This window comes from Oncorhynchus nerka, linkage group LG10, assembly GCF_034236695.1.
Source record: "Oncorhynchus nerka isolate Pitt River linkage group LG10, Oner_Uvic_2.0, whole genome shotgun sequence".
In the NCBI taxonomy this organism is placed as follows: domain Eukaryota; kingdom Metazoa; phylum Chordata; class Actinopteri; order Salmoniformes; family Salmonidae; genus Oncorhynchus; species Oncorhynchus nerka.
The window spans coordinates 21,362,176-21,386,035 of NC_088405.1; the positions used below are offsets into that span (position 1 = coordinate 21,362,176).

Sequence of the window (23,860 nt, forward strand, 5' to 3'; positions counted from 1 at the left end):
AAGTCAGCTCTTATCAGACCACAACTATTCTGCCATTTAAATGTATTCTTTTAACTAGGAAAGTTGGTTAACAAAATATTTACAATGACGGCCAAACCTGGACGATGCTGGGCCAATTGTGCGCCGCCCTATGGTACTCATCACAGCCATGTGTTGCAGCCTGAAATCGAACTAAGGTGCTGTGCCACTCGGGAGCCCCAAAAAACAATTGCTCCACAAAGTTATTTTGTATACAAATTCAGCAGACTGGACAATTTTATATAACAAAGCTTTAAAGAAGTCAAACACTTGTTGCAATGCAATATTTTCATGTATTCACAAATGCTACACATGTGGTTAGATCTGTTTTTGAAACTTCAATCATTTTACATTTCAGTGCAGGTAGAGAGTCTTAAAAATACCCTTTTTTTTTTTTTACAGGACTGCTTCATTTTGTAGTGTCCAATAACTTTTTGGAACAGACTTTCATTCCAATCAGGATGAGAAGACGTTGGGATGCAAATGGCTGTTAATAGGATGCATATTGGAGAATGGGTCATAAAAATAAGTCAATTACAACTTTAAAATGTAACAGGCACATTCAGGGCTCTAAAATAACATTCATCAGTACCACTGGAGCACCAGAACGTTTTTATATATACTTTGAGATCTAGCCAACATGAATTCTTGCTAAGTCTGAAGCACATTGACCTTTAATTTAGCAAAGCTCTTATCCAGAGTGACTTAAATGAGCAATTGGGGTTAAGTGCCTTGCTTAAGGGCACTGACAGATTTCACTTTCTCAGGGACTCGAACTAGCAACCTTGGTTACGGCCGAACGATCTAAACAGCTAGGCTACCTTGTGCTCAGTATGTAACCCTATAAATACATCTGTTCATTGAAATGTTAAAGTCAATTGTGGAAAGAGGCTTCTACATTATGTAAAAGCACCATTTTCCTATTGAGATGAATTACATTACATTTTTCAAGGTCTCTTTAGAAACGTCAAGTTTGTGATGAGGTGTAAGAAATCGGCCATTTATTCTTTGCTATGATCATTGAACTCCTGAAAAAGCTATCCTTTTCTTTCGGTGCCCCCAAATGTTTGGCTATACTGGTAAAGTTACCAGGTTGTTGGCTAGCTAGCTAGCTAATGGGGTAACAACCATGACTGAACAAGGTGTAAAACAAATGGTACACGGCCCTCAGAGTTTTAGAACGGTTTATGAATGTAAAATGCGCCTGTCCCCCAATCCTTTACAGGAAGATTTAAAAAAAACTTTCCACCAGTAATATGGGCCAAAGATCTTTCGAACTGTTTGGGCTAGAAACAAGCCGTTTTCGCTGTAGTAATGGTGCAAGCATGACGCTAACGAGATTATGCGCTTGGGAAACAGAGAAAAGCCTTATTCATTTTATGAACACACACACACACACGTTTGTTGCACTGGTGCGCCCAAATTAAAAAGGTTGCACAGCAAAATATTTTGTCGTACTTTAAAGCCCTCGGCACGTGCATTTAATTTATTTTTATTCATAAAAACAACCTGATTGAGACGAACCAGGCAAATTTAACTTGTGCCAATCCGGTTTTAAAATAGAGCACTCAGAACTAGATCTGATACAAAATGTTTTGATAATAAAAAACCCAAAAATGGCAAACTGGCAGAACAAATGAGGTGAGTTTTACAAACTCTCCTACCCTCACCGTTCACTAGCACAACATGTAATTAATAGCTACATATGTCACTGTGGTAAAGATATTCAAATACTATAAAATACTTTTACATGGCAAGGCTATACCACAATGAGCATTTACACACTGACGTAGGCTGGTAAAACTCCATTGAGATTTAGAATGCCTATACAATTCAATGATAACACACACCAAGACATAAGAATCCAGGTAGTTTCACAATCCATATAAATATACACGGCTCATAGCGGCATTTTGATCAATAAACTGAAATAATCCCTTGAGTGGAGAGAACTCCTGTCTTCCACCATGGTCCTTGGAGGATGAGAGAGACATTATAGATGTTGGCAACTAGAACAAGATATGAGAGCAGTAACATAGGCAGCTGAACTGCAAAATTGTATTATTCGCCTACCTCCTCATGCCTTTTGCACACATTGTATATAGACTGCCCATTTTTTTCTACTGTGTTATTGACTTGTTAATTGTTTACTCCATGTGTAACTCTGTGTTGTCTGTTCACACTGCTATGCTTTATCTTGGCCAGGTCGCAGTTGCAAATGAGAACTTGTTCTCAACTAGCCTACCTGGTTAAATAAAGGTGAAATAAAAAAATAAAAATAAAAGATGAACTTTGCATTCTTTCATAATGAAAGAGTATCATCAGTCAGTGGCAGGAGGGGAAGCACAGACTCTCGGAGGCTGGCTGCTTCTGAGTGTACTAGCGTTGCTCCCGTGTGAGAAGAACAAATCAATTAACAGAAAAGTTCACCACCTCCTCCAACCCCCATCACTTCCTCCACGGCAGGTTGGTTAGAAGAAAGTGTTCAGGGGTGTTTTGGGTCTAGATAATGATTCTGAAGACGAAGGACAGGGCTGCTCCCAGAGCCAAACCCAGAGACAGGAAGAACGCCATGATGGCGCCGGCTGTCTCCGCTTCATGTTGTGCCACTTTCCTGTATGGAAACACAGGAGGGACAAAACAACATGACTAGGAGGAGAAAAGAGGACTGTACACACATTGATGAAACAGTGCAATGTCTTTGTCGTGAGTAGCGTGTGGTAGTACAGTGTTTCTCAACACGTGTTTGCAGGAACCGGCAAGCTATGGTTCCCTTCTATGGAGTACCGCTTGAGTACTGACTGCAATTACTGTCAGCTTTCAATTTGAGGAACCAGAGGGTTGAGAACTATGCCGTATTTGCCACTGGCGATGGCCTTACTTTGGTCCGAAGCACATGCAGAGGCTGGCCAGGTATCCGTTGCTGAAGGAGAAGAAGATCATGAAGAGGATGTACCAGGCATCGTGGGCGAACGGCACGGGCAGGTAGTTCCTGGGCTGGACGTTACACAGCATGAAGAGAGGCACGAAGACCACACGGAGACCCACCATGACTGGCAGGATGATGCTGTCCTTACCGGGCTGAAGGGACAAAAGAGGACATCTCAGTACACGTCAACATTATAATACAGATCCACTCCACCATTATGTTGTGCATCATATTAACACACACACATTCCAATAAAGAGCTTAGACAAGGAGCCAGTGAACTCACAAAATTCTGCAATGACTTTCAAATGAAACCATGAGTAACATAATTCAGAGAAAACAAGAGAAATCAACTGATCTTCTCAACTAGCTAATAAACTGTTTATTGCTCTCAAAATCACACTTCTGTAATAAAAAAAAATCTAAGTCCACAACAATGCTTAAACCACATCAGGAGACATATTTTGAGGTCTAGAAGAAATGTAAGACATTTTCATTTTTGGGTGTAGTTACCCTTTAACTCAACCCTGCCCCAGCAAGAGACTGTTTGGTTAGCAATGTTTCTGTAGCGCTCATGTGATTGCAGAGTTTGCAAAACAAAGCCACTTGATTGACGTAAATAATCATGATACTCTGCCAGGCAGAGGCTACTGTGTAGTTAACATTTAATTAAGAAGTTTTTTGGGAAAGCCTTTCCATCTCTACCAGAATAAAGGTTATCATTAGCACCATCACTAACTGCTCGACAGAGTGTAGACATAAGCGCGCACCGCGTACACACACAGGTTTTCCTGTGCCGGTTCAGAAAGTTGCAGGAAAATACGAATCACTGATGCATTTTGTTAATGTTCAATTTAAAAAAAAATGTTTTTTTGTTGATTTTAATGTTGGGATTCTGTGATTCCGTCCACATTTCCCGCTGACTTTATGAGGGTAGCCAACTTGTAGTGAATTAAAGCAATTTCCTTTAATAGAAATGGGTCGCAATGCAAATGTACACTTAATCAGAATTTAAGGAATTAACCTCTATCCAACTGAATGTACTGTAAGGTAACAGTGCACTGTGTACTCAGCCCATCATTATATTATACAGTAATCATAGGATTGAGGTGGAAGGGGGGGAGCCGAGGTAGAATTAAATAGAAACCCACAGAATGAAATAAAACACCTTCTACGGGTAAGTTCCAAAATAAAGGAAACACTTGAGTAAATGAGGGATACAAAGTATGCTGAACAAAAATATAAAACACATCAATTTCAAAGATTTTACTGAGCTACAGTACCTATGAAGAAATTCATTAGGCCCTAAATCTATGGATTTCACATGACCGGGAATACAGATATGAATCTGTTGATCACAGACCCTCCCCCCCCCCCAAAAAAAAAAAATAATAAACGGGCCTCAAGGTTCTCGTCAGGGTATTTCTGTGCATTCAAATTGCCATCGATAAAATGCTATTGTGTTTGTTGTCCGTAGCATGACTGTCCATAAAATAACGTGAAACATTTTGGGGATCTTTTATTTCAGCTCATGAAACATGGGACCAACACTTTACATGTTGCGTTTATATTTTTGTTCAATGTATATTGAAAGCAGGTGCTTCCACACAGGTATGGTTCCTGAGTTAATTAAGCAATTAACATTATGTATAAAAATGCCCAGTTCCCCATTATTTTGGCTACCATAGGGGTCTCAAAGAAGCATAGGGCATTTAAAGTGTGTGTGTGTGTCACTCACCAAATCTCAATCCAATTGAACACTTATGGGAAAATCTGGAGTGGCGCCTGAGACAGCGTTTTCCACCACCATCAACAAAACACAAAATGATGGAATTTCTTGTGGAAGAAAGGTGTCACATCCCTCCAATAGAGTTCCAGACACTTGTAGAATCTATGACAAGGTACATTGAAGCTGTTCTGACTCGTGGTGGCCCAATACCCTATTAAGACACTATGTCAGTGTTTCCTTTATTTTGACAGTTACCTGTATATCTCTACAGCAACTCTCAGCCAGTGAATCGCACAGCTGTTACAGCCCCAGTCGCACAGCTGTTACAGCCCGTCATGTGACCTATTTACAACAGGAAACTAGTCCAAATCAATAGGGGGTCTTCAGTGTCACCACGAGCCACTCCTCACCTACCCCTCCAAATACACTTCTTTCAGCAGTCACACAACCTCTTCATCCTAAAAACACAAGGGATTTTTTCCAATACAAAACCACTGGCCTACACATCAAAGTGTTCCAGATTTTCCAGAGAATTCTGAACGATTGATGTCTCGGCAATATGTTTTCAACTGTGGAGAGGGTTACAACCCCATGACATCATCAGGCAGTAATCCAGATCAGATTTGGGCTAAATATTTAGATTTAACACATTTGAGATGGTATTTTTAAACAAAAGCCAGAAATGAATTTGTTGTGTCATCATGTATGATACTGTTGTCATGGGAGTCGTCAGTCTAATCCTCTCCTCTTCAGAGTAATGAGACGCCAAGACATTCTGATCCATGTTCCAGTGAAACGGCAAAGAAGTCGGCCAAGGGGAACAATTGGTCAGGCCAGGGGGAACCATTTCAGGGGAGCACAGATGTTAGGTGGGAATCTACACCAACAAACCTTTGTCTGTTTGAGCCAGTGTTAGTGGAAAGTGCTCAGGGCTTCAGACTCACCCACATACACACGGCCGTCAGACTTCTGCCTGCCCAGTCCATCACATTGAAGAGCAGGAAACACGACACAGGGATGAAGTATTTATCTGTGGAGACAAAGGAACAGCAGCAGCCGCATGACGAATAAGACTACAGTCCTCACAGACTCTTAAATCCTACTGGAACCCATTACAGCAAAATCGGCAGAAAGGCAGATGTTCGGCATTGTCCTTGCCAGTTTTGAGAGGATTAATGCTATGAGCCTGTATGCTGGTCTCTGGCTTTTCACAAGCCATTAATACAGCAAAACACAGTCAATAAAGACTTTCCCTTAAGACACTCACCCCAGGCTCCCCCATCGGCCACGGTGGACCTGACGTCAACTGTGACTGCAGGGAATGTTCCGATGGTGATGGTGAACACGAAGCACACAGAAAGGGCCATTACCCAGATCTACAGGAGACCACAACATCAGGACATCGGTAGGGGGTTTTAGGCCCCACCACCAATTCCCTCACTTGGGAGGACTACTTTGTTTATATCATCTTTGTGCCGGTCCCTTACCCGTTTAAAGATGGCAAACACAGATATGTTGGACCTGGTTTCCTCCTCTGTCAGACTGACCACCGGCCTCTTCTGTGCTGGGCTGTCTGTCACACAACATCCCCTTTTGCTGTTAGCTTTACACAGGTAGATATGCAACAGAAATGCACAACTTGGAAGAAAATCACTGAGAATTAGGTCAAAGAGCATAGATAAACAAGCAAAATATGTATTGTAGTATAAACCCAGTGATCCCTGGGCAGATTCAGAGTACACTACTACACAGCAAATGAGAACCATTTCTCAACGTTACATTCCATCTGCACCTTTTTCCAAAAGGTCCATCTTGTTCTCTTCATCTCTGCCGGCTGGCCTGGATCCATTACTTTCCAGGTAGTACTGGAAAAAGTCCTGCGATGTTGGGTGAGACATTAACAAAAATCAGCACATTTGTTTTACTTACCCTTACTTTAGGGTAGCTAAGTTGACTTAGAACCATTTGCTTTTACAGCCACGACCTGGGGATGAGTTACAGGAGGGAGGAGAGGGGATGAATGAAGCCAAGTGGAAGCTGGGGATCAGGTGTCCATGATGGTATGAGGGCCAGATTGGGAATTTAGCCAGGACATGGGGGTTAACACCCCAACATACTATTATCAGGTTACTGCATCTATCTATATAGCTGCATGTAAGGACACATTATGGATACAGGCCAGGGAGGCTATACAATGCTACACACTACTAAAGGCTTCCCTCAGATAACATTGTTGAGCCAATGACAACTTGTCTGACAGAGTGAACTAGCATTTTGAGGTCAGAGCATTCCATTAGGCAGAACACACTAGTAGGGGTCAATAGTGTGTTAGTTGAGGTCTCACCATTCTGGGCAGAGCGAAGTAGGACAAGATGGCCAGGAAGACGACCACGCACGCTGTGATGAAGTAGCCAAAGGCACTGTCCTGTATGGCCGAGCCACCTAAACACACACAAAGAGAATACAGGGTCATGACCTGGAAGTGCTTACTATTCTCATCCTGGGATATGAGTTATGGACCTGGTGGGAGTGGGAGTGTTATGGAAAGTGTTGAGAGCAGTGGTGTGTGTGTTTTGAGTGTGTGTCAGACGTACTGGCCAGGGCACAGATCATAGAGAAGGCAGCGAAGGTCCCGGCGAGGCCCTGTCCACTCATGATAGGTGCAGTGTAGGAGGCCGGCAGCATCCCAGCCAGACCAAACAAACTGCCCTGCAGCACTGCCCCAAACGCTGGGGAGAGAAAAAATGTAATTAAGTCAAAGTAGAGAGAGAATGAGTGATTGCAGATGTTGGATATAGGAGGGAGTAATACATTTAAAAGCAAAGGAGAGGGCAAGAGGTTTATATCAGCAACACAAGACAAATAAAGCAAAACCAATGAGAACATCACAGGGGTTATTTTACATAATAAACATTATTTAATTCACCCGTCTTCCTAGTATAGACAGACAGGAAGTCTTTACAGGGAGAGTGTGGATGTCAACATCAAAGCGTTCCAACTGGGTCACCTTCTCCTCCCCTCTAGTGGAACCTGGACCGTCAGAGAAGCTGGTCCTCATCAGGCATCAGGGGGCCAGGATCAAAGCAACAGGAGAGCATATCGCTGCTGTTTAACATCCCACTTTAAACAAGCCAACTCCGTAGCAGATGGTGTGAAGGTGAGTGAGTTGAACTGTGTGAGCTTGGCATGTTAGGTAAGAGTCTAGTAGTTTGGGTGGGGTCCACTTACAATTGATGCAGATAATTTTGATCATGGTGAGACAGAAGAAGGGGAGAGGGCTCATGTCCACTTTGACCAGCACCGCCGTCAACAGGAACACCAACAGGATCACAGACAGGGAGCCGGCGATACGGAAATTCTGAGGGATCCTGGGGGACAGGTGAGGGGAAAAGGGGAGAAAAACAGAAGGAGATATTCATAGGACTGTTTAGACAGGAGTGGGGGTCATTGATGGACAAGCCCTTGCTGGATCTCTATATCCAACTATAATTAAAGTCCACATACCAATGTCCTATGGAAACAACTGATGGGGTTCACGGAGTGAATATTAGGTAGGCAGAGATAACTTAGGTTTACATGAAAGGTACCGTTCAGGGTAGCTTAGGGGAAACTGAGGAACATGTATGGAGCGAGGTTAGGGGGGCATGTGAACAGGCAATGTTTGAGGATAAGAGTGAGGTATCAATTCAAGGTGCTTTTAAGAGGAATGAGGTGTGGTTTGGAGTTTGAGTCCTGGGTCTCCTCGAGGTCACAGTAAAGGGATTGACATTCAAGTCTGAAAAGTGCTTCACCATCAGACAAGGCAGGAATATTTTGTTGTCTTCCCAAAGATTATCATCACCTTCCCCAAAATGCTAATTGGTTATGCTAATGAGCTATTTACATGCAGAAGTACCTGCCTTTCACCTACACATAGGGGAGGAACCAGGAAGATCACTACTGGAATTCTTTGTATTTTGTTTGTATCAGTAAAATACATTCTCAGAGCAGGCTCAACTTGCCTGCCTGCCATAAATTGTCCATCTTCCACTTAAACCATCTTGAAGAACAATCTGGCTTTAAATGGCCATGTACTCTTATAATCTCCACCGGCCACCCCTCAGAGCCTGTTTCCTCTCTAGGTTTCTTCCTAGGTTCCTGTCTTTATAGGAAGTTTTTCCTAGCCACCGTGCTTCTACATCTGTATTGCTTGCTGTTTGGGGGTTTAGCCTGGGTTTCTGATAGCACTTTGTGACATCTGCTGATGTAAAAAGGTCTTTACAAATAAATGTGATTGAACAATTGGGAGTAAAGGTGCAACCTCAGAGCAGGCTCAAATTGTGCAACTGGCGGCAGGGTAGCCTAGTGGTTAGAGCGTTGGACTAGTAACCGAAAGGTTGCAAGTTCAAATCCCTGAGCTGACAAGGTACAAATCTGTCGATATGCCCCTGAACAAGGCAGTTAACCCACTAGGCCATCATTGAAAATAAGAATTTGATCTTAGATGACGTGCCTAGTTAAATAAAAAAGGTAAAATAAAAAACTGCTCAGTTTAATTGCCCCAGGGAATAGGGCAACCTTAATACCAATCCCTGCAGTAGAAACATTACCATTAGTTCTAACTATACCTCTGGTGGATGAAGGAGTTAAGGCAGGTGAAGATGAGCAGGGGCACCATGGCACACAGGGTCATCACATTGTTGAACTTGGACTCCAGGACATTCCTCGTGTCTGCCTCCACTACCGTGGCGTTGGCCGTCAGATTCACTGAGCCTTCGATGGCCGGGTCCTTCAGTCGGCTGGTGAAGTACTAAAGGGAAGCAGCAGGGTGGAGGAGCGAAAGACTTGGGGTTCATGACCAAAGCTTACGAGAGTCAATGATTTCTCGGGATGTGCATCTTTCCCTTTCAAGACAATTCGATATGTATCTAGATACGAAACTTGAAACTATATGGGCTCCGATGCAATACAGGAACGATACGATTTAGTGTGAAACGATCCAGTGAAATACTATGGAGAGAGTGTCTCGGAAGGTAGAAATAAAGTAATATGAGCAAAAATAACCACACTGCTCACGTCGCGTGCGCTGCAAAAATAAATGTATGGCCTCCCGGGTGGCGCAGTGGTTAAGGGCGCTGTACTGCAGTGCCAGCTGTGCCACCAGACACTCTGGGTTCGCGCCCAGGCTCTGTCGTAACCGGCCGCGACCGGGAGGTCCGTGGGGCGACGCACGATTGGCCTAGCGTCGTCCGGGTTAGGGAGGGCTTGGCCGGTGGGAAATCCTTGTCTCATCGCGCACCAGCGACTCCTGTGGCGGGCCGGGCGCAGTGTGCGCTAACCAAGGTTGCCAGGTGCACAGTGTTTCCTCCGACACATTGGTGCGGCTGGCTTCCGGGTTGGATAGTGCTGTGTTAAGAAGCAGTGCGGCTTGGTTGGGTTGTGTATCGGAGGACGCATGACTTTCAACCTTCGTCTCTCCCTAGCCCGTACGAGAGTTGTAGCAATGAGACAAGATGGTAGCTACTAAACAATTGGATACCACGAAAAAGGGGTAAAAATTCCAACAAAAAATAAATAAATGTATGAATCTGTGTTATTCAATTATTGCGCTCACGCCAAGAGCTAAAATAGAAGTAATTTCTATTTCTGTAGCAGATCGCGCTGCAAGTCCTGCCTCTTCCATCTCCTCACTGGTTTATAGAAGCAGGTATCCACGTGACATCTCCTCATTGTTTATACCCACGTGGGTGATTGAAAGACTAATTGTGTTGCCGGTTGTTGTGGTAATACTATGAAAGTTTAGATGCCAATCACCATATAAGTTCAAAGATGAAAAAGCCTGGAAGGAGGAGGGATGACTAGAAATGATTCGGTTGACCGTTTTATGTGTGGATTAATTGTCGGACTAGAGGACCTTGTGCATTTCAGGTAAAATAACAACCTAATGTTTATATCCCAGGACAAATTAGCTAGCAACAGCAAGCTAGCTAAATAGGACAAATTAGCTAGCAAGTGCAAGCTAACTAGCTAAATTGCCATAAATGTTTAATTATTTTCGACCTGTCCCCAAATTAGTGTCATTGGTTCAGAGTTTGTTTTGATATTTTAACCTGCGTGTCATGATCGCATTTGGTGTAGGGGGACAAAATAAATGTATGCACGATGTCGAATGCGCGCAGCAGCCGGTTTGGGTTCCGTGTAAGTCTGATTTCTCATGGTTATTATAATCAAGCAGTTGTGAAGAATGCAGAACATTTACCATGGTTGCAGTCATGAAGAAGTTCCATGGCAGGAGGGTTCCCAAGCCAAGGATGAAGAAAATTATCCACACCGCATTATACCTGACAAATACAGTCACACACCAGAAATGTTAATATGTAGCCTTTACCAATTGTATCCATCAAATATATCCATATAGCATTAAATGATTGCAGGCAGAAGCAGAAAATGCAAAGTCACTGCACTCACTTGTCCTGTGGAGCATTGATGGCCGTCATTGTCCTGAAGTACTGCAGGAACCAGCTCTGAAGTCAAAATGTGTCACGGGTACTGAAAACAGACATTTTCATAAATTAATCAGCCTAGTCTTCACAAAGTAACAATATACAAGAGAAAGTTCAGGAGAATGAATTCGACATGCAGTTTTTTGCCAATTATCCCAAAAAGATGAACAAAACACCACATTGTGATATTATCCAACATTGTACAGTGGGGCAAAAAAAGTACTTAGTCAGCCACCAATTGTGCAAGTTCTCCCACTTAAAAAGATGAGAGAGGCCTGTAATTTTCATCGTAGGTACACTTCAACTATGACAGACAAAATGAGAAAAAAAATCACATTGTAGGATTTTTAATGAATTTATTTGCAAATTATGGTGGAAAATAAGTATTTGGTCACCTACAAACAAGCAAGATTTCTGGCTCTCACAGACCTGTAACTTCTTCTTTAAGAAGCTCCTCTGTCCTCCACTCGTTACCTGTATTAATGGCACCTGTTTGAACTTGTTATCAGTATAAAAGACACCTGTCCACAACCTCAAACAGTCACACTCCAAACTCCACTATCGCCAAGACCAAAGAACAGTCAAAGGACACCAGAAACAAAATTGTAGACCTGCACCAGGCTGGGAATAGGTAAGCAGCTTGGTTTGAAGAAATCAACTGTGGGAGCAATTATTAGGAAATGGAAGACATACAAGACCACTGATAATCTCCCTAGATCTGGGGCTCCACACAAGATCTCACCCCTTGGGGTCAAAATGATCACAAGAACGTTGAGCAAAAATCCCAGAACCACACAGGGGGACCTAGTGAATGACCTGCAGAGAGTTGGGACCAAAGTAACAAAGCCTACCATCAGTAACACACTACGCCGCCAGAGACTCAAATCCTGCAGTGCCAGACGTGTCCCCCTGCTTAAGCCAGTACATGTCCAGGCCCGTCTGAATTTTGCTAGAGAGCATTTGGATGATCCAGAAGAAGATTGGGAGAATGTCATATGGTCAAATGAAACCAAAATATAACTTTTTGGTAAAAACTCAACTCGTCGTGTTTGGAGGACAAAGAATGCTGAGTTGCATCCAAAGAACACCACACCTACTGTGAAGCATTGGGGTGGAAACATCATGCTTTGGGGCTGTTTTTCTGCAAAGGGACCAGGACGACTGATCCGTGTAAAGGAAAGAATGAATGGGGCCATGTATCGTGAGACTTTGAGTGAAAACCTCCTTCCATCAGCAAGGGCATTGAAGATGAAACGTGGCTGGGTCTTTCAGCATGACAATGAACCCAAACATACCGCCCGGGCAACGAAGAAGTGAAGCATTTCAAGGTCCTGGAGTGGCCTAGCCAGTCTCCAGATCTCAACCCCATAGAAAATCTTAGGAGGGAGTTGAAGGTCCGTGTTGCCCAGCAACAGTCCCAAAATATCACTGCTCTAGAGGAGATCTGCATGGAGGAATGGGCCAAAATACCAGCAACAGTGTGTGAAAACCTTGTCAAATGTTTTCTATAAGTCTTCACCTCTGTCATTGCCAACAAAGGGTATATAACAAAGTATTGAGGTAAACTTTTGTTATTGACCAAATACTTATTTTCCACCATAATTTGCAAATAAATTCATTAAAAATCCTACAATGTGATTTTTTTTCTAATTTTGTCTGTCATAGTTGAAGTGTACCTATGATGAAAATTACAGGCCTCTCATCTTTTTAAGTGGGAGAACTTGCACAATTGGTGGCTGACTAAATACTTTTTTGCCCCACTGTACATCACATCTCCAACTGAAATTCAGTCCACAAGTTCACCATCCTGCCAGTAACAAAACAATTTCCTGTTTAGCTAGTTTACCTGTCTAAGGTAGGGTTGTAGAATAATAGTAAAAACATCACAACTATGAAATAACACATATGAAATTATGTAGTAACCAAAAAAGTGTTAAATCAAAATATATTTTAAATTTGAGATTCTTCAAAGTAGAAACCCTTTGTCTTGATGAGAGCTTTGCACACTCTTGGCATCCCCTCAGCCAGCTTCATGAGGTAGTCACCTGGAATGCATTTCAATTAACAGGTGTGCCTTGTTAAGTTCATATGTGGAATTTCTTCCCTTCTTAATGCGTTTGAGCCAATCAGTTGTGTTGTGACAAGGAATGGGTAGTATACAGAAGATGGTCTTTTACCAAAAAGGGCTAAGTCCATATTATGGCAAGAACAGCTCAAATAAGCAAAGAGAAATGACAGTCCATCATTACTTTAAGACATGAATGTCAGTCAATCCAGAAAATGTCAAGATCTTTCAATGTTTCGTCAAGTGCAGTCACAAAACCCATCAAGCGCTATGATAAAACTGGCTCTCATGAGGAAAGGAAGAGAGAGTTACCTATGCTGCAGAAGATACGTTCATTACAGTTACCAACTTCATAAATCGCAGCCCAAATGAATGCTTCACATAGTTTAAGTAACAGTTGTGGCTGCATAGAAACCACTACTAAAGGACAGCAACAAGAAGAAGCAATGGACATTAGACCGGTGGAAATGTGCGATTTTTGGTTCCAACCTCTGTGTCGTTATGAGACGCAGAGTAGGTGAACGGATGATCTCAGCATTCTGCAGCGATACGGAATCCAATCTGGTTTGCGCTTAGTGGGACTATCATTTATTTTTCAACAGGACAATGACCCAACACTCCTCCAGGCTCTGTAAGGGCTATTTGACCAAGGAGAGTGATGAGTACTGCATCAGATGACCTGGTCTTCACAATCACCTGACCTCAACCCAATTGAGATGGTTTGGGATGAGTTGGACCGCAGAGTGAAGGAAAAGCAGCCAACAAGTGCTCAGCATATGTGGGAACTCCATCAAGACCATTGGAAAAGCATTCCAGGTGAAGCTGGTTGAGAGAAAGTCAAGAGTGTACAAAGATGTCAAGGTGGCTACTTTGAAGAATCTCAAATATATTTTGTTGAACATTTATTTGGTTACTACATGATTCCATGTGTTATTTCATAGTTTTGATGTCTTCACTATTATTCTACAATGTAGAAAATAGTACAAATAAAGTAAAACCCTTGAATGAGTAGCTGTATCCAAACTTTTGACTGGTACTGTATATCTCTCAATATTTTACATTCAGCAGGTTTTGAAAGCACCGAAGAGTTTGGGCTGCTTCGTTTTTACATTTTTCTGCCGTGGGAAAAAATATTGCGATACTGGTAACGTCACAGCCCTAATTAGGCTACTTTCTTATTCTGACCAAATATACAGATGAGCATGTAACCAACATTACATTTCAGACAAACAACAATTCCTACCTACTACATTTGTAACTGAAAGATACAAACCAAGTTCTTGTTTACCAGGAAAATATAGTTTGTTAAATTGAAAAAAAGATGCAGCATGTGTAAGCAACAATAGGAGTTATAACCGCTGATATTCCTACCATTAAACCAAATCCAAGAGTTGATTTACTGAAAGGATCGTTTCATTTTATACATGGGAGGAAGCCTTGGTTAAGAGGTGGTCTAAAAAGAACATACAGAAGTCTGGCATTAGTCCTTCCTATCACAATATGCTCACTGGCCCCACACATCCCATAGCAACTACTCTACCACTGATGGAAGACATCTACACACAGACAGATGCTTCTGTGACGCCTTTCTGAAACACAGCAGGCTTTCTGAGACCCTCTAAAACAAATAGCCAGAGTTCACTGTACACACAGATGTCTGTGCAGAACTCCAAGCATCCCAGCAGCCCAAACAGGTTTATCTCACAATGTGTCTCATAAGCATAGGCATGATGTGTTCTGGATGCCATAAAGGAATAGACTAAGCCTTTTTAGATGGAAATGTGCATGTCCAATTTAGATAGTGGAGTCATCATCATGGCCATGGGTAAGGAGTATTGAATGCAGCTCATTGTTCCACGCTGAATCGATACAGTTACATATCGCAATATAATTTCTGGACGATATATCAATCCTTGACTCCAAGTATGGATTTGTAATATACACTGCTCAAAAAAATAAAGGGAACACTAAAATAACACATCCTAGATCTGAATGAATGAAATATTCTTATTAAATACTTTTTTCTTTACATAGTTGAATGTGCTGACAACAAAAATCACACAAAAATGATCAATGGAAATCAAATTTATCAGCCCATGGAGGTCTGGATTTGGAGTCACTCAAAATTAAAGTGGAAAACCACACTACAGGCTGATCCAATTTTGATGTAATGTCCTTAAAACAAGTCAAAATGAGGCTCAGTAGTATGTGTGGCCTCCACGGGCCTGTATGACCTCCCTACAACGCCTGGGCATGCTCCTGATGAGGTGGCGGATGGTCTCCTGAGGGATCTCCTCCCAGACCTGGACTAAAGCATCCGCCAACTCCTGGACAGTCTGTGTTGCAACGTGGCATTGGTGGATGGCGCGAGACATGATGTCCCAGAAGTGCTCAATTGGATTCAGGTCTGGGGAACGGGCGGGCCAGTCCATAGCATCAATGCCTTGTCTTGAATTAGGAAGAACACAGGTCCAACCGCACCAGCATATGGTCTCACAAGGGGTCTGAGAATCTCATCTCGGTACCTAATGGCAGTCAGGCTACCTCTGGCGAGCACATGGAGGGCTGTGCGGCCCCCCAAAGAAATGCCACCCCACACCATGACTGACCCACCGCCAAACCGGTCATGCTGGAGGATGTTGCAGGCAGCAGAACGTTCTCCACGGCGTCTCCAGACTCTGTCACGTCTGTCACATGTGCTCAGTGTGAACCTGCTTTCATCTGTGAAGAGCACAGGGCGCCAGTGGCGAATTTGCCAATCTTGGTGTTCTCTGGCAAATGCCAAACGTCCTGCACGGTGTTGGGCTGTAAGCACAACCCCCACCTGTGGACGTCGGGCCCTCATGGAGTCTGTTTCTGACCGTTTGAGCAGACATGCACATTTGTGGCCTGCTGGAGGTCATTTTGCAGGGCTCTGGCAGTGCTCCTCCTGCACTACCTGAGCCACTTGTGTGGGTTGTAGACTCCATCTCATGCTACCACTAGAGTGAAAGCACTGCCAGCATTCAAAAGTGACCACAACATCAGCCTGGAAGCATAGAAACTGAGAAGTGGTCTGGAGTCACCACCTGCAGAACCACTCCTTTATTGGGGGTGTCTTGCTAATTGCCTATAATTTCCACCTGTTGTCTATTCCATTTGCACAACAGCATGTGAAATTTATTGTCAATCAGTGTTGCTTCCTAAGTGGACAGTTTGATTTCACAGAAGTGTGATTGACTTGGAGTTACATTGTGTTGTTTAAGTGTTCCCTTTATTTTTTTGAGCAGTGTACACACACACACACACACACACACACAAAAGTTTGGGGTCACTTAGAAATTACCTTGTTTTTGAAAGAAAAGCAACGTTTTTGTCCATTAAAATAATATCAAATTGATCAGAAATACAGTGTATATATACAGAAATACAGTGTAGATATTGTTAATGTTGTAAATGACTATTGTAGCTGGAAACGGCAGATTTTTTTATGGAATATCTACATAGGCGTAGAGGCCCATTATCAGCAACCATCACTAGCCTTTTAAAATTAAAATATTTTTTATTAGCCAACAACGTGCCATTGGAACACAGGAGTGATGGTTGCTGATAATGGGCCTCTGTACGGCTATGTAGATATTCCATTAAAAAAAAGTTAAAAAGCCGTTTCCAGCTACAGTAGTCATTTACAACAATGTCTATGCTGTATTTCTGATCAATTTGATGTTATTTTAAAATGGACAAAAAGTTTATTTTCTTTCAAAAACAAGGACATTTCTAAGTGACCACAACCCTTTGAACGGTAGTGCATATATTTATATATTTATTTTACTGTAGGTAGCCTTAGTCTGCTGTACCTGCGTTAGTTGGCTGCATGCTGCACCACTGCTTATAACTAAATATATGTTAACTATAAGAAATCTAAGGAGTGTCAAATAAATTATATCCAGCTCAGGGCTCCAGCTTTGCATTTGGATTGATAACTTGCTAGCTGGCTAGATGTCCAGTGGCTAGATGTCCAGTGGCTAGATGTCCAGTGGCTAGATGTCCAGCTTCTTGGTTACAGCAGACAATCTAGCCTGAGTACTAGTCTCTTTGACTAACGGAATGTTACTGTAGCCAGTGTCAAAAAGAGACTGGCCTTTCTGCCATCTTCAATGAATATTCTATCATTAATGAGCTCTAGGAAAACAGAGGAGTTGATCCTGATTCGATAAGTCTCACAGCTATCCTCCAATCACAACTATTATCCTAATATTGGAACTTTTTTCTCTCTCGACAGAACAGTGGTATCCGGTTACTAAACAACCATTTTTTGTTTGTCCAACGGAAACCAGCATAGAAATAAGAATGAATAGAAAGGGTGTCTCCATAGAGTACCACAGTACGTGTCATAATACCTATAAAACCTAGAGGTCAAACAGGGAAATGGTTACAATCCTTTTTCCACCATTCATTTTTCCCATAAAGGATTTTGGAAACACTTAAAATAAGGTCTGTGTTTCGTGTAGGTTTACCCTGGCTTGACGTTTTGATATCCATGTAAATCTCTTTGGGACAAGGTGACTTTTATCAATATATTCGCCTATACCGCCCAACCCTACAAACTGGATTTGACCAGCTAATTATTTCTCAATAGTGTGTTTCATTGGAAAACTTGATCAGCGGAAGGACTGACTGAATAATCTGACACGCAAGGAACAAGTTAGTAGCGGAAGGCATGGCGACTTTGATTGGGTTAGGTTATCTGAAGCTCTGATTAGGAGCCCAGCAGCACATTAAAAGCTGTCATTATTAAGTTCCCCATAGTATTTATAGCTGTAGCTACTATGCCATAAACATTTTAAAAGGCAATGGTAACTAAAAATAGAGGATAAACATACAGTTCTGCAATTGTTGCATTGGACTCTTACATAAATATTGTCCCCAGAAATGAATGGCCTTTGAGGACAGGTCAGTCCATAGTGAAAGGTCTACATGTGGATAGGGTTTCAATCTCTTTGCCCCTGTGACAGGCTAATCGTTGAAATCCAGCACAAACTAATAACAACTAACTAACAACGTTATCACAGCCAATGGAATTACTGAGCCTGTGTGTCACATGGTTGAAGAAGGAATCCAATTGGAGGTACCAAGCTCCGGTTCATTCTGTCTCACTCCGTTGAACGTGTCATCAAACAGTGCCAGCTGGCTGGCGTGTCCCTCTGGGCCGAAGTCTGTCCCCCTGTCTGACCAGCTCAGAGCCACAACACAAAATCCCACATTGTCCTGAGCCAATGACACTTCACCAGTGCCACTCAAAATAAAACTGACTCTAAGTACCACTATTGCAGTGGAAGTTGGCTGCAACATAATACTCTTACATCAAGTTGTAAAACTCTCATAAGCCAATCACAACGAAGCCTACTTCCGGCCCTAAGGAAAATACAGACTAACAAAATGTTGAGATCACAAGTTGTTTTGCCCTTTGAAGTCACCCAATAAATCTAAAGCCGTCACTCTAGCCTCATTCCCAAGAGACCAAACAGTAGTAAGAAAGCACTTTGAAATAGTATGGAGGTCACCCTTTGCGTTAGCATAGAATGGGGCCGATATGATCTTGATCATATAGGAATAGCTCTGTGACGGGTAGACCTTTATTCCCAGACAGTGTATGGGTCACATGACAAGGGGAAAAGAACCGCTCGCTTCACCATTTCCCAGGAGTTTATATAGCACTAGTCCTTATCACTGTTCGACTGTTTAAGGGAGAAATCAATAGTACTCGCAAGAGAAGTTGTCCCATTCAGAATTAGCTAAACATTCCAGAATATTACTAGGAGAGCAAAGTAGCAGCAGATAAATAACTTGTCAAAAAGAATAGTAAGCAGTCCCCCCATGTACTGGATAAAAACAGACTTACAGCTTGTTATCGGGTAGTCTAAATAGATGTATCAACAGTATCACAATGTTTTTTTTTTACATGTTGTAATTCATCCCTCTGGTTTAATGTGGGCAGTTTGCAAGCAGTTAGTAGGAGCTAAATCTGGTGGAAATATCAGAGCTCCCCTTGCCTTCACCCCTTTGCCCAACCTCGAGGACAGGAGAGTGCTGACCAACACACACACGTACTTCAATCCTTTACGATCATGTTTAACGACCAAGGGCTCCCTCTCAGATTCATCATCCAAAAGCTATTTCCTCCACCATTTCCAGGGATCTGGTACTTGAATCAGACACGGGTGGATTATCATGTCAAAAACCATACTGTGGGCTCCACAAATAGCCTGTGGGCTGGGGTTGGTTTATAACAGCCACTGCAGGGCCTGTAATAGGAGGATGGTACGTATGATACTGTGGTGCGTCTGTGGGTTGCTCAGGCAGCCAACACACATCCAGTCTACACAGCAGCGTCACACATCCCACCATAGCGCCCATTTATGAAGACAGTTGGCTAGGACTCCTAGGATTTTGGTGTGAACAGAAAAATCCTATTAATGCAGAGTTCTCTGTAAGCTCCCCATTGCTAGTTTCTCTCCTACTTCGGATGGGGTACTTGGAAATTAAAGCCTGGGCCAAATACATATTCAGTCCATCATTTCCACATGGCTAAAATAGCATTAGCTCAGCACAGCAGGCATAGGTAACACAGTTGGTTGTGTTAGAGGCTTTGACAGACAAAGGCATGGAGATGAACCCAAGTCTTTGGCCATTAGCTGAGAGAACAAATAAAATCATAGGAATCTTATGAGAAAGAGTTAGAAACATAAAAGTTGTTGTGTACAATGCATTCGGAAAGTATTCAGACCCCTTAACTTTTTCAAAATTGTGTTACGTTACAGCCTTCTTCTAAAAATCTATGAAATAAATATCCTCAATCTACACACAATAATCCATAATGACAAAGAGAAAATAGGTTTTTAGAACTGTTCGCAAAAAAATAAAAAACATCAATACCTTATTTACATAAGTATTCAGACCCTTTGCTATGAGACTCTAAATTTAGTTCAGATCATCCTGTTTCCATTGATCGTTCTTGAGATGTTTCTACAACTTGATTGGAGTCCACCTGTGGTAAATTAAATTGATCGGACAGTGCATGTCAGAGCAAAAACCAAGCCATGAGGTTCAAGTAATTGTCTGTAGAGGTCTGAGACAGGATTGTATCGAGGCACAGATCTGGGTACGGGTACAAAAACATTTCTGCAGCATTGAAGGGCCCCAAGAACACAGTGCCTCCATCATTCTTAAAATGACGGAGCCACCAAGACTCTTCCTAGAGCTGGCTGGCCGCCCAGCCAAACTGAGCAATCGGGGAAGAAGGGCCTTGGTCAGGGAGATGACAAAGAACCCGATGGTCACTTTGACAGAGCTCCAGAGTTTCTCTGTGGAGATGGGAGAACCTTCCAGAAGGACAACAATCTCTGCAGCACTCCACCATTCAAGCCTTTATGGTAGAGTGGCCAGACGGAAGCCACTCCTCAGTAAAAAGGCACCTAAACGACGCTCAGGCCATGAGAAACCAGATTCTCTGATCTGATATAACCAAGATTGAACTCTTTGAACTGAATGACAAGAGTCACGTCTGGAGAAAACCAGGCACCGTCCCTAAGGGGAAGCATGGTGGCAGCATCATGCTGTGGGATGTTTTTCAGCGGCAGGGACTGGGAGACTAGTCAGGATCAAGGGAAAGATGAACGGAGCAAAGTAGAGAGAGATCCTGAATGAAAATCTGCTCTAGAGCGCTCAGGGTCTTAGACTGGGGTGAAGGTTCACCTTCCAACAGGACAACGACCCTAAGCACACAGCCAAGACAACGCAGGAGTGGCTACAGGACAAGTCTCTGAAGGTCCTTGAGTGGCCCAGCCAGAGCTTGGACATGAACTCGATCGAACATCTCTGGAGAGAGCTGAAAATAGCTGTGCAGCCACGCTCCCCATCCAACCAGAGATCTTGTGAGGATCTGTAGAGAATAATGGGAGAAACTCTCCAAATACAGGCGTGCCAAGCTTGTAGCGTCATACTCAAGAAGACTCAGGGCTGTAATCGCTGCCAAAAGGTGCTTCAACAGAGCACTGAGTAAAGGGTCTGAATACTTATGTAAATGTAATGTCAGTTTATTTTTTGTATATATAATACATTTGCTAACATTTCTAAAAACCTGTTTTTGCTTTGTCATTATGGGGTAGTGTGTAGATTGATGAGGGGGGGAAACTATTTAATCAATTTCAGAATAAGGCTGTAACATAACATCAGCAGCCTCAGCCCGGTCAATTCCTGCCAGTCTGCACAGCGCGATATCAACGCAGACCATATCGGACTGCTTTTTCTCTACCACATCTCCGGATTCCTACCGCAAGCTCTGAACCTTTATGCCGAATCATCGCAGCTAGCTAGCTGATATCCGAGTTGCTACTCCTGGCTAAACACCAGTTAGCCTGGAGCTAGCCTCAAGCTAGGCCCATCTCCCAGCTAGCCGGAGAAGTTCATTCAGCCAATTCTTGGGCTACAATACATATTTTGCCAATTGGCCTGGATCTTTTTACTGCCGACACGGAGCCCCACCGATCCATCACGACTGGTATGCCAACTAAATCGTCCGCGGGGGTTTCAACAGGCTCTTCCATTGCAAAGACCCACGGGCCGTAGCTGTCTGGATCGCCGGGTCTTCAGCTCGCCTAGCTACTCACTGGAACCTATGATCACTCGCCTACGCATGCCTTTCCCTAATGTCAATATGCCTTGTCCATTGCGGTTTTGGTTAGTGATTATTGTCTTATTTCACTGTAGAGCCTCCAGCCCTGCTCAATATGCCTTAGCTAGCCCTTTTGTTCCATCTTCCACACATGTAGTGACCTCACCAGCTTCTAGATGGTTCGATGGAGTCTCCAGAGACAAAACCTCTCCCATCGTCACTCAATGCCTAGGTTTACCTCCATTGTATTCACATCCTACCATACCCTTGTCTGTACATTATGCCTTGAATCTATTCTTTCGCGCCTAGAAATCTGCTCCCTCTACTCTGTTCCGAACGCACTAGACGACCAGACGACCATCCTTTAGCCGTACCCTTATCCTACTCCTCCTCTGTTCCTCTGGTGATGTAGAGCTTAACCCATGCCCTGCAACCCCTAGCTCCACTCCTATTCCTCAGGCGCTCTCATTTGTTGACTTCTGTAATCGTAAATGCCTTGGTTTCATGCATGTTAACATTAGAAGCCTCCTTCCGAAGTTTGTTTTATTCACTGCTTTAGCACACTCCGCCAACCCGGATGTCCTAGCCATGTCTGAATCCTGGCTTAGGAAGGCCACCAAAAATCCTGAAATTTCCATCCTTAACTATAACATTTTCCGACAAGAAAGAACTGCCAAAGGGGGCGGAGTTGCAATCTACTGCAGAGATAGTATGATAGAACTCTACAGGCCATCCAGGTCTGTGTCCAAACTATTCGAGCTTCTACTTTTAAAAATCCACCTTTCCAGAAACAAGTCTCTCACCGTTGCCGCTTGTTATAAACACCCCTCAGCCCCCAGCTGTGCCCTGGACACCATTTGCGAATTGATTGCCCCCCATCTATCTTCAGAGTTCGTACTGTTAGGTGACATAAGCATGTCCCAGTTTAACACCCCGGCTGTCCTACAATCTAAGCTAGATGCCCTCAATCTCACACAAATTATCAATGAACCTACCAGGTACAACCCCAAATCCGTAAACACGGGCACCCTCATAGATATCATCTTGATCAACCTGCTCTCTAAATACATCTCTGCTGTCTTCAACCAGGATCTCAGGGATCATTGGCTTATTGCCTGCGTCCGTAATGGGTCTGCCCCTCATCACAGTCAAACGCTCCCTAACAACCGTAAGGCTCTCCAGAGGGTAGTGAGGTCTGCACAACGCATCACCGGGGGCAAACTACCTGCCCTCCAGGACACCTACACCACCCTGTCACAGGAAGGCCATAAAGATCATCAAGGACAACAACCACCCGAGCCACTGCCTGTTCACCCCGCTATCGTCCAGAAGGCGAGGTCAGTACAGGTGCATCAAAGCTGGGACCGAGAGACTGAAAAACAGCTTCTATCTCAAGGACATCAGACTGTTAAACAGCCACCACTAACATTGCGTGGCTGCTACCATCACACTGACTCAACTCCAGCCACTTTAATAATGGGAATTTATGTAAAATATATCACCAGCCACTTTAAACAATGCTACTTAATATAATGTTTACATACCCTACATTACTCATCTCATATGTATATACTGTACTCGATACCATCTACTGCATCTTGCTTATGCCGCTCTGTACCATCACTCATTCATATATCGTTATGTACATATTCTTTATCCCTTTACACTTATGTGTATAAGGTAGTAGTTTTGGAATTGTTAGCTAGATTACTCGTTGGTTATTACTGCATTGTCGGAACTAGAAGCACAAGCATTTCGCTACACTCGCATTAACATCTGCTAACCATGTGTATGTGACCAATAAAATGTGATTTTGATTTGATTTAAAACAATACTGCGAGCAGGCTTTTCTAATCGACCTGGCCCGGCTATCCTGGAAAGACATTGACCTCATCCTGTCAGTAGAGGATGCATGGATGCTCTAAAAAAAAAGTTATTATTTCCTCACCATCTTAAATAAGCATGCCCCATTCAAAAAAATGTAG

The 23,860-nt window shown here is 43.0% G+C and overlaps 1 protein-coding gene across 3 annotated transcripts in view; it reads right to left on the reverse strand.

Annotated features, from left to right (window-relative positions):
• Positions 1 to 237: 237 nt before the first annotated feature.
• slc29a1a (solute carrier family 29 member 1a) overlaps positions 238 to 23,860 on the reverse strand; it is a 76,019-nt gene continuing 52,396 nt past the window's right edge. For all 3 annotated transcript variants that reach the window (XM_029669167.2, XM_029669168.2, XM_029669166.2), the window contains exons 2-13: positions 11,123 to 11,203; positions 10,914 to 10,995; positions 9,283 to 9,464; positions 7,904 to 8,043; positions 7,270 to 7,404; positions 7,020 to 7,117; positions 6,468 to 6,552; positions 6,163 to 6,248; positions 5,943 to 6,051; positions 5,620 to 5,705; positions 2,900 to 3,099; positions 238 to 2,632 (exon numbers count right to left, since the gene is read on the reverse strand). In XM_029669167.2, the coding sequence (XP_029525027.1) occupies positions 2,521 to 2,632; positions 2,900 to 3,099; positions 5,620 to 5,705; positions 5,943 to 6,051; positions 6,163 to 6,248; positions 6,468 to 6,552; positions 7,020 to 7,117; positions 7,270 to 7,404; positions 7,904 to 8,043; positions 9,283 to 9,464; positions 10,914 to 10,995; positions 11,123 to 11,151 (1,344 nt within the window). In that variant the 5' untranslated portion in view covers positions 11,152 to 11,203 and the 3' untranslated portion in view covers positions 238 to 2,520. The remainder of the gene's footprint in view (positions 2,633 to 2,899; positions 3,100 to 5,619; positions 5,706 to 5,942; positions 6,052 to 6,162; positions 6,249 to 6,467; positions 6,553 to 7,019; positions 7,118 to 7,269; positions 7,405 to 7,903; positions 8,044 to 9,282; positions 9,465 to 10,913; positions 10,996 to 11,122; positions 11,204 to 23,860) is intronic.